The sequence below is a fragment of the Poecilia mexicana genome, unplaced genomic scaffold (assembly GCF_051168715.1).
Source record: "Poecilia mexicana isolate PSO_F unplaced genomic scaffold, ASM5116871v1 scaffold_4, whole genome shotgun sequence".
Classification (NCBI taxonomy): Eukaryota; Metazoa; Chordata; class Actinopteri; order Cyprinodontiformes; family Poeciliidae; genus Poecilia; species Poecilia mexicana.
In genome coordinates, this window is record NW_028263373.1 from 16796555 (window position 1) to 16808218 (window position 11664).

Genomic DNA, 11664 nt, shown 5'->3' on the forward strand with positions numbered 1-11664 from the left:
TAGTGAGGCATTTAGGAGCCATATGGGTCTGTTCTTCAGAGAGGAGACCTCAATGAAAGATAAAATGAGCATTCATTGACTAAATAAATTAAAAATAACAAAATGATCCCAGTTCTATTTGACGGTACTTTGAAGTAATTTACGATAAACTGAATTTCAAAAATACGATGAAATCAAAGAAAAATCACACTGGTTATGTAAACGTCATTATGTCATCAGTAGAATTAGTGTTTTGGAGAAATAACTTATACTTTCTTTATTTTTCACATTCAAAAGTATCTTTCCTTTCTGGCAGAATTTGTTGAATCACATTTTCAGATAATACTCTAAAATAATCACAGTATTTTAGAGTATTATTTTGAAGTCAGAAAAAGCAATGATGCAAAGACTTTGTCCACCATATTCTGAATCTTCTCCCAAGCCTTCAACAGCAAGTCTCCTACATGACCCAGCTCCACATCCTGTCCACCCTTCCCTTCAACCCCTCTCTTGAATAAATCTTGAAACCCATATCATTGTGGTAAGGCCCTTGCTAATGAACACTATTACTACTACTACTACAATCAATAATTATCCATCTTTTTAATGAAAGGTAGAATACAACCTGGGCAGTTCAACAGTCTCTCACTAGGACAGAGACACTTGGGACAAATGCACGCACAAAAACATAGACCTAAGGGAAATTCTTAATACTTAATCTTACATGCATGGTTTTTTACTGTGGGAGGAAGCTGGAGAACCCGGAGATAACACAAGCATGCACGGGGAGAGTTAACAATTGACAATTGTACAGTTGTACAGACAAGCAAACACAAATTTCAAATAGTCAGCATCCTACGCTATGCTTATTCTTTCCAAGATCCAAAATATTTGTCATATTTTATTTTGAAGGAACTTACCGGATGTAGTTATTTTTATGAGTCACATGGTGACTGTGGGAAGTACTATTGCAAGTTGCTCTCTGTGATTTTATTCCGCTAAAGGTAGGTTACTTACTAAGGGTAGCATCTCTGCTAATATTGCTGGTCACAGTCCCCGTGTTTCTCGGCTTATTGCTGGAATGTAATGACATTACGATCCGAAGTACGTGTGTTTTTGCTCGAAGTTCAAAGTTTACAGCGTGTTCAGGAGCACATTCGTCCTTAAGTGAAAACAGCTGCGTCCATAGGAAGTTTATGACATGAACGTAAAGATACGGCGGCTAAATAATTGCATTTAACCTTTAATTGAAGTACATTTATGTACTCTGACTTCTTAAGCAACAGCAAAACAGTTTGTAACTTTGGTGTTAGTGGCTCTATGCAGATTTAGTATAATACATCTGCATTTAATGCCTCCTCTGCTAATGTGTTTGTTTTATTTGTCAGAAATGTCAGTGAAGAACGCCCAGCCCAACTTCAGCCCCTCTCAGGTGTCTGAGATCATGAAGAGGCTCTACAACCTGACCGCTTCAGGAATACGCCCTCTGCCCAGCTATGATGACCAAAACCTCTATGTGGCTCCCACTGAGGGTGGCGAGTACGTCCTAAAAATCATGAACTCGGAGGACAGTAAGAACCCCACCATCATTGAGTTGCAGACCCATGCCATGTCCTTTCTCTACCAGAATGGGCTTCCTGCTCAAACAGCCGTGCCTACCACCTCAGGACAACTCATGAGCCTGGAAGAAATAGGTATGAGTCAAGATTTGGTTCAAATATGTGGAGTGTAGCTGAAAGAAACACACCTGTCTTCCAATTACTTGAAACAAAAGCTTATATTACGACTGAAGGCGAGTTAAGTCTAAGCATTCATCAGGTTTGTGTATGTCTTCTCTTGGAGATGGATTCATGCTGGTTTGGTTTTCGCTGTAGTTCTTTCATAGAAACATTGGTTCATGTCATGCTGGTTTTGAAATTGTGATCTCAGTGGTGCAAACTCATTTTGAAAGGGGATTTGAGTGGATAGAGTTTTAGCACTGAGCTACATCTTTAGAAATTGCACTACAGATTGCTTCAAATATGAAACAATCTGTAGTGTTGATGACTAAATTCCAATGAAACGGATGTTTTGTCGCTGCAATGGGTGTGAATACCTTTTGCGAAGCACTGTAACTACTTCGGTTTGCTTTATTAAATTATTTAAATTCTGAAATGTTGTAATGAGTTTATTTTCCAGTCACGTTTAAAATAGAATAATACTTCATATTATCTGCTGCGGTGAGAGACCTTGATCCCCAAGTTAAGCCGTGCCAGACCCCCCTGCGTTGGTTGGAGTTGCATGTTCCTTTTTTGACATGCAGAAACCAATGTCTGTAGTTTCTCTCCAAGCCCTTTCTTTCTCTCTCAGGGTCACAAGTTCACAGCCTCATAAATATTAATATCCAAGTACAGCTCTAATGAGGAACACGTCCTTATGAAAGATCACAGCACATTAGTTCTTTATTTATGCGGTTGAAGATTGAGGAAAATAATCGCAAGGCCACTTCTGTCTTTTTCTGTGATAGATTGTGGGTATGGCTGTCAGAAGTACTTGGTCCGGCTGCTGACTTATTTACCTGGAGTGACTATTTCTAAGGTTCCTTTTACTCCAAAGTTATTATATGAGACTGGCAGGACGGCTGCTAGAACGGATGAAGTCCTTCAAAAGGTAAGATGGATACACTCCAGTGAAACTGTAACATTTTACTTTAAAGCAAAAATGCTAATGAAAATGTTTCAAGTTATATTGCTTTAAGCACATCTTGCATTGCTAAGCTTTCAAAACTAAAACAAGTTGACTACAAACATGCTCATTTTTATTTAGCTGCTTTCGTTTTCATTTTAGATGGTGCACCCTCATCTCAGCATTCTGGAGAGGGAGAACTTTATCTGGAGCCTGTCAAACGTTTGTCTCCTGGAAGAATACATGAGTGTACTAGATGGAGATCCACTTCAGGAGGTTGTGAAATCTGTCATTGATCAGTACAAAAACTCTGTGATCCCCAGACGATCCAATTTTCGCAAATGTGAGTACAAAATTCCTTTGGAAGATTTAATGCAGGCAAAGATAAGCTAAAGGTTTTATTAAAGCTGTTTCCTTTTTGTTGCAAGGTATTAATCATGGCGACTTTAATGACCTGAACATTCTCGTGCAACCCGATGACAATCATGGCTACAGGATTTCTGGGATCCTTGACTTTGGGGATATGAACAGTGGCTACTACATTAATGAACTCGCCATCACCATAATGTACATGATGATTGAACATGCTGATCCCATCGCGGTAGGTGGGCCTGTCCTCGCAGGCTGGGAAAGTGTTTTCCCCCTCAACAAGGACGAGAAAGACTGCCTCTATGTGCTGGTGCTCTCCCGCTTCTGCCAGTCGTTGGTTATGGCACGGTACTCCGTGATGCTGCACCCAGAAAATGAAGAGTACCTCATGACGACTTCCAGAAAGGGAGTTAAAATCCTCCAAAAGGTCTGGGAATTGGGAAAAGAGCATGTGGAGAAGGTTTGGTTTGACCATGCTGCTCAACTCGGTGTTTGAATAGAAAAAGATATTGCCGTATTTTCCGGACTATAGAGTGCAGCTTACTATAAGCCGCATCTACAAAGTTTTTGAAAAAGACTGGAAACCTACATATATAAGCCGCACTGGGCTATAAGCCGCTGGTATCTCTGCCGCTCTCAGTTTGTCACAAGGATATTAATACGGACACAACCCTTTGTGTCCTTTGTGAATCGACCTTTCCAATGTCGATTCATTTGATTTGTTCGCGCCAAGCTTACATGGAGCAGCTTCATTTCCCTCCTGTAGTACCAGATTGATAGCCCTCAACTTAAAAGCTGCATCATATGAACTTCTTCGTGTGGTTTCCATGATGAGGGGTATGAGTTCGAAGAAATTTCTCCGTCATGCAGCATGTGCTCGTTCTAAATGAAAATTAGCGCTCCTTTGATTTCCAATTTTGACTTCCAATGATTCACTTTCTGCTAAAGAGCCCCCTGGTGGTTGAAGAAAAATCTACAGAAAAGATGCACCGGGCTACAAGCCACATGGTTCAAAGCGTGGGGAAAAAGTAGTAGTTTATAGTTAAAAATACGGTAATTTTCTATTCAAACACTTTCATTAATAAACTTCAGTGAAGACATTTTCTTAACTTCAGTTTTTTCAGTGTTAACTTCAGTTAAGAAAAGGAAGAAAAACTGTAGGAAATTATAACTATTAACAATGGTGTCATGCTTTGGCTCAGAATGGTTATAAATTAGAAAATCATTGTAGAGTTAGACTTATTTGTGGTAGATTTATACACAGTTTTAATTCAGGTGATTATGGCATACAGACAATGAAAACCTAAATAAAATAGAATATTATGTAAAAACAAAGTAAATCGTTCTTAGTAGATATTCCTAAGATACATTTTCACATTGTGTTCAATTTATTCTCTTACTTGGTCTGGGCCTCTTTGGAGTGAATTACTGGATCAGTGCAGCATGGCATGGAAGTGATCAGTTTTACTCAGGTACTAAGAAAGCCCAGATTGTTCAAATAACTGTGTGAATCATGTCTGCATTCCTGGTTCTGGTCTACCTCATCTTTTTGACCATACCCTATATATCCTTTTGTGGTGTTTAGGTTTTGGTACCTTTGGCAGACTGGGCAGGTGTCTTCTTCTGCTGGAAAATATATTCAGCATCTCCATAAAGCTTTGAAGGAAGCACAAAGTGCTCTAATATTTCCTGGTATGTCTGTGCTCATTTTGGACTTGATGATAAGCAGCAGGTCAGAATCAGCGGATGAAATGGCTGCCCAGTAAGTGATGCCAAAGCATCATTTACTGTGGAAACTTCACACTACAGCCTTTCTATTGGCTTTTGGATCATATTATATTATGGATTGTTAAAACAAATCAGTACATGTGCTTTGAATCTGAGTTTCACTTTTTAAATAGAATTACTCAATTTAATTTTGAATGATATTTTAACTATTGAAATACACCTGAAACCTTATCCTAATATATGATTAACAGAGCATATTTCACCAGTTTCTGGATTAACTGAGTGCTGAAGAGTCGAGTCTTTTGGGTTTTAAGCACTGCAGAAACAGGAGCTCACTTGTGAACAATGCTTTTTTAGTATTCAATGCTTTACTTTACTATTTATTATATCGTAAGGCACTTATGTATTTGATTTCCAAGTAAATATTTTATGTCAGCATGATTTTGTAAAAGAAAATTCACTAAGAAGGAAATAATTTCTCTTCCATAAAACATTGCTCCACATTTAAAACATTCATTTGGGGACATTTAAGCTGCCCTGTTTGAAAACCCAGTAAATGTGTTGAATGTGAGGAGAAGTGATTTGCTTTTGTACATTTCTTTTAAAAAAAGCAACAAATGATGGAATCTCTGCTATAAATTCGGTGCCTTGTTTGAAAGTTTTCTTTCTACTAATGTTTATTCTTACAAGACTTTCACAAATTAAAGTTGGTGCTCCCAATGGTTTACAAATGAATAGCTTAAAGGTTTATTTTCCATCTTTATATTATCGCTAAGGCGTCTTTGTTGGACATTCTTTTATATTTTTTCAGTGTACTGTATTTCAACCAAACCAGGTGGAAGTGAAAGACGAAGTCCTTAAAAGTTGACACTTTATGTAGGAGATCCTTCATTTTCATGATCCAGAATAAAATGATCAGGTGGAGTCATCAGGTGAACTTTAACTATTCTGACTTATACATGTATGTTGAACCTCTTTTGGTTTCTGGTAAATGACTGATTTCTTTTGTACTATTAATTTTAGTCTCAAACATGCCTTATGTGACTGACTGTACAAATGTCTGTATAGCAAAGCACATATTAATCTGGCAATAAAACAACTTGTGAATTTTTGGTGTTTAGCAACATATTTGTGTCTCTTGCACAAGATGCATGTTTTCCTGATCAATGTAATTATCATTTGAACAGATTAGAGGTGAAGTGTTCAGAAATGATTAAGAATGTAGAATAATACCACAGATCAGCAGTCTGGGTAAAATATGATGTAATACTGCCCTCGTGTGGTGGCTATTACAACGTCACTGTAATACAACTTTAATTAGGGAATAAATGTAAGAACAGCATAGCAATATTGAAAATAGTGAAAAAGTTTAATTTCATTTCAGAAAGCGAAGTCCTGTGTGTTTATGTTGTCCTGTGATGTACTAGTAGCCGGTCCAAAGTCCACCTGTCCCTCAGTGACTGCAAGGATAAGCAGGTATAGATAATGGATAAGTATCCAAAACTGGATTGAACTGAGCTGCCTTAATACCTTTTCCAAATAATTTTGAAATAAACTGCTTTTTGACAAAACTAAAGTTTCTCAATACATAATAGTGGGGTAAAGCTCAAGTCAAGCAAGATGAAAATAGAATAATTATCTTTGTTTTTAGAAACATATTTCCAAATCAAAATTGTTTCATCATCACTCCAGTCTTTAAGTCCTAAAAAAGTGCAAGTTGAAAGCATATTCTCAACATTGCATTGAACTACAAAAGAGTGACAGAACAGTCACCTGTTCTTTGTTTAAATGCTAGTCATTTAGTCATTGTGATACGTACTAAAAGAAAACATACTTTTCATTGTTTTTTCAGTGTTTCCGTTAGGTATATGTTAAGAAGACTACAGTCTGTCGCAGCACAGACTCCTTTTGGAAGGAACTTCACTGATTGCTGACAACCATGTAGAAAGGAAAAGCAATAGCTCTATCTGCAGCGTGTCAAATCTTACAGTATTCAGCTTTCAGCGTAGGTATGCGGACCTGTCAGTGTTACTCAGCGCTGAGGTCCTAATCAACTCAGCTGTTTATAATGACACAGATGGTAAAGTTTAGGTTATTAGGTTAAACTCGTTAACTTCACAGCCAACATTATGCTTGGGCTTACATATGGTTGAATTTATAGATTAATGTGGCTGCAGTCAGAGTAATCAGCCGTGCCGGCTGCCAGTGCTGCGGATAGAAAGCGCTTGAGGGGATTAAGAAATAGGTTTCTGCTTTCATACATCTGCAATGAGAATGAGGAGAGGAGTGCTTTATGATGAAAACAACACCGCTGCCTCTCTCAGGCTCACCTTTTGGCCCACATTAAACATTACATTACTTAGTGAAGTCATGTTGTACACTTGTAATTCCAAGTGTAAAACCAAGTATGATTGTTTTTGTTTGTCTAACCTCACCTGAAGGTAGACACAGCGGTAATGGAAAAACTAATGCAGAATCTGCAGTCTGAAAATTTAAAGTTCGGGATGTTTAAGTGGATGGAATGACGTTTTTCTTTGGTGTTATTATAGAGCCCGGAGATGCAAATAAGTCTCAATATAATTTTTCTATCTACCCCTTGATATGGCACACTTTGAAGACTGATGAATCCCCTGCTTTCTTAGATATTTTGCAAGATGTTTTGGAGGCTTCTGGAATCAGTTCAGCTGAGGTTTCTGTGGTCAATACTGTGCTTTTCAATGTCATCTCAAAGCAGTGTAAGAATTTCCACTAATTCAATTGCTTCATCAGAAAAATAGGCTATAAAAACTCCATCAGACTGCAGCTAAGAGAAAAGTGTTTTGAAAAATTTAATTTATGCCAGTTCTTTACTTTAGGTTTGAATCTAAGTTTTTAAAGTAAAGAGGACGTGCTCAAAAACTTACTGAAAACTTAAATGCATGTATAATATTTGGAAAATAATTGCAAAAAACCAGAGTAGTTTCACTCAAAATGGAGAAATCAGCCTTGCGTACAATGCATGACAACTATTTGTAGCAACCACAACTCAGAAAACTGTCTGAGTCCAGTTTCTTGCTTGAATGGAAGCTTGGTACTGAATCTATTCCTCGGAAACAACTTTCTCATATAAACCAGACAGACCCCTCTGGAGGACCAGCCAAACAACAGCCACTGTTAAAATGTGAGTCTCTCCAGCATCACAGAGGAAGAAAGCAATGGTGAGATTTTTACCCACAACATTTCATCATATTTCAAATAAACAGTCCACTAAATATTGCATGTTTAAACTATTTAAACACACGTAATTATTGTGCTGAATAAAAGCAGCTTCACTTTCAAGCATTCAATAATGAACCCTGTGACGAATTCTGAGCTAATTGAAGGTTACAAGAAAATGAGACAGTTACCTTTGCGATACCTAATTCAGCTATAGGTGGCTTTCAAATAAAATAGCTTGAAAGTAAGACAAGATATTCACTGTTTTTGACAATCTAGCTTGCAGTTTTGACAAAGATGCTATATTTTGTTTTGTATAAATAATGCAGTGAAGCTGACAGCTAACGTAGGCAAAAGAGCAAAGAGTGGAGTTGAAAGATGGAAATTAAAGTTTCATTATATTTCTGACAGTATGCCGTTTTTTTTTTTTTAAATAAGATGCACTGTCACATATTTCAGTCTGCACTCTTGACTGAAATATGTGGATAGATTCAAGTTTTCGCAACCCACCATCCCCCCTTAGCAAATGACAAGCAGAGCTGCTGTTCAGTGCGTCTGTGCAGGAAGCCACTCAGTCTTCTTTACAAGCTTACAACAAAGGTTATGGAAGCCGTGGTGTCCAGACGTATCGGCTGCTTCCTCAGTATCATCAGTCTGGAATTTGTTAATGTAGTGCAAAACTGACTTGCCTTGACCTTCTACAACAATGGGGCATTGACAATTAAACACACTCCTATTAAAAGCAGAAGAACTAGAATCAGACACCCACATCTTACCTTGTATATGCTGAACAGAAAATTCTTAGTGCATCATAAGTTGGACTAAGAATTTTCTTTACAGTTAAAGGAAAATGTAACAAAACTACACATAAAAGCACAAAAAAGAAATAGAGCATTTGTATTGTAAAAAGAAAAAGCAATGGTGTGTTGTTTTCAAAGCACAGAAACAGATTTGTATGGTGACAGCTGAACTCAGGAAAAGCCACACAGCTACACGCATGTTGCTAAAAAAAAATAACTAGAATATAGTGACATAAGATGAATTTCAGGGCTATTCAACATCTTTCCAAAGATTCATATCAGATAAAGATAGACGGAAGACAAGAGTTATAAATCATATAAACTCTAGATGGAGCCATCCTCCTCCTCATTTTATATGCTGAACAGAAAACTTCTCCACAGAAAATCAGCTTTTCAAACTTAGATTTAGGAGTTTTTTTAAACTCAGAATTTATCAAAAGCTGGAGATTTTACACAAACTCTCAAATGTTTGTCATTTATGCAAGTTGACATTAAGTACATCTTAAAAATTGGAGAACTACACAATCAATCAATCAAATCAATCAAATTTTATTTGTATAGCACATTTCAGCAGCAAGATATTTCAAAGTGCTTTACATAATTAAAAAACAAAATAAAAACAGCATGTGACATTGAATAAACAGTAAGAAAGAGAGAAGAAAAGAAAAGAAAAAGATAAAAACATACTTTTGTTATGGAATTTAAGCGCCTGTCGTCGCCGGACTCTGCCGTCCGTTTAACACAGGTATTATCCAGGCCCCAGGATGGGAGCATTATGTTATTTGGATGTTTTTTTTTTTTTTTTTACAGAAAAGATTGATGCAATTCACAAAACAGATTATATCACAAGGACAAAAAAATTAAATGAAAAGACTGAATCAATTATCTCAAGATATGAGCTAAAATATGAAAGCTTGGGCACAAATGGATTTTCCAAATGAACAATGACCCTAAGGATACCACCAAAATAAACTACAAAGTGGCTTAAGGATAACAGAAATATTTGGGAGAGTTCAGGGTAGAACTAAAACTGTGCTTTAACAGGGCGGCCAACAAACTTGAGACAGTTATTTCAGTTCTGTCAGGAGGGACAGGCCAGAACTCCAACAAACTATTACGAGAAGCCTGCGGAAAGAAACCCAAAACGTTTGGCCCAAGCAATTCTGCAAGGCGATTTAATTCTACCAAATACCAATGAAATGTGTAGTATGTAAAAATCTGACTTTGAAAAATGTTATAGTATATATATTTAAAAAACATTTTTTTCTGGCATTTAACTAATAAAACAATTGTCATAATCTTAAATGACCTTAAAATAAATACATTTCGGTCTGACTGAGTGAGGCACAATGAGAATAAGAGGTTATGTGTCTTTGTACACGGTCAATGTAAATCTCTAGTTTCAACTCTATAGGCGAGACAAAAAAGAAGTAGATTATGTTTGTACCACAGAAAAAACCTGAGCCAGAGCCTGACTGACCCACACTCCTCTTGTGTACCTTCAACCTCCCACCTCAAAGGCACCATCTGCCCTCTACCCCTGCTGCAGCAGCTGACGATATGGATCTCCACTCATGCAGGAAAAGTCACGGTATGAGTCAGTGAAAGTCTGCCGGGGTTCATGTTTGTTTGCCGTCTGTTTCACCGCAGTTCATCAGCATTCAAGCACAGTCAGTTCCAAAAGAGGCATACAAGTGACCCGTGCTGTTTCATCTGCCTTTTGTCTTTGACTAAAACTTTTCATTGATGTTCCACATCTTAGCCACAGCAGAAGCGAAACTGACGTGACTCCATAATTCAACCCAACTTATCAGCGCTGGCATTTCAAACCATGCTCTCCAGGTCGAAGCAGTGCCTTTTTAAACACACAGCAAATGAATTAATTTAAGTTCCCACAACAGTCAGTTTGTTGGCTTTTAACATTTGACAGCATTGTTTTAAACAAATGCACAGTGCACAGTGTCAGAATCCATGACGTTTCACCTTTGTTTCAGAAATGTCAATGTTTGTTGCAGCTCTTTCCAAAGTCGGTTTAAAAAATATTGTCAAACATAAGGAATAAAGACAATAGCTGAAAAGTAACCAATGAAACTCAATATTGTTTAGAGATAATGTCAGCAGAGAGTGTAACAACTGAGTGACATTAACATTTGATAATTGTTGTAAATAATAATGGACAAACTTCCTTCTTTTGACGGTTTTAATTTTCATCTATGACCTGCTGAAATTATGTTTAACTCAATATGGTAGAAACTTTGATAACCATTGATTTTAAATATCAATACAAGCGTTTTTTTTTTTTTATTAAAATGTTTTGCTCCAGTTAATTGCATTCTTTAATTCTATTGGATAACGAAACTAATATATTTTATTTTATTATTCTTTAGAGTCACTTGTAAAAATATGTACACCCCTGAAGTTTCCTGCAAACTTAACTGTACATGCGGTACAGTGTGGTTCCTATTGACACCCCTAGTTAAAATCCAGTGTGAGTAGTTGAGTCCCGAATGAGCAAATTTTAACTCTTGCCTTGTGATAAATTGTGGCAAACTACAATTCACAGATTTTCTCCATTCAGTCCAATTGAGCTAGAGTTGTTTCGTAGAGACAAATTAAACTTTGTTGCTGTAATGAAACAAAACATGAAAATGCATGAACACTCTTGCTGGAGCCTGTATTTCTAAAAAACATTTTAAGGTTTCATGAAGGTTCCCAAAGATAAACAGCAGAAACCTGCAGGAGGGAAGGCATTTCTTCTCGTCTGTCTAATACTGCTGTGGGTTTGTTCTGTCCACTTGCCAGTCAAAACTCACCTCCAATGCTCAGCCCAGTCGCTCCAGATTTGTTGAAATCCTCAGGGTCATTTTGTCAGATGTTTTTGACGTTTTTGACCAAGCAAAGATTACCGGTGCGAAAAAATCTCTCAGAG

The 11664-nt window shown here is 37.2% G+C and overlaps 1 protein-coding gene across 1 annotated transcript; it reads left to right on the forward strand.

Annotated features, from left to right (window-relative positions):
- Window positions 1–934: 934 nt before the first annotated feature.
- Window positions 935–5864, forward strand: hykk.2 (hydroxylysine kinase, tandem duplicate 2). Its single transcript, XM_014974853.2, has 5 exons — window positions 935–983; window positions 1368–1673; window positions 2486–2628; window positions 2806–2986; window positions 3072–5864. The coding sequence occupies exons 2-5, from the start codon at window positions 1370–1372 to the stop codon at window positions 3506–3508; spliced, it is 1065 nt and encodes a 354-aa protein (XP_014830339.2). The 5' UTR covers window positions 935–983; window positions 1368–1369; the 3' UTR covers window positions 3509–5864.
- Window positions 5865–11664: the final 5800 nt, after the last annotated feature.

Coding starts and splice junctions, on each gene's coding strand:
- hykk.2 (XM_014974853.2), top strand. CDS start 1,370: ATGTCAGTGAAGAACGCCCAGCCCAACTTCAGCCCCTCTCAGGTGTCT. Junction 2,629..2,805: donor CGGATGAAGTCCTTCAAAAG/GTAAGATGGATA, acceptor TTTTCATTTTAG/ATGGTGCACCCTCATCTCAG. Junction 2,987..3,071: donor ACGATCCAATTTTCGCAAAT/GTGAGTACAAAA, acceptor TTTTGTTGCAAG/GTATTAATCATGGCGACTTT.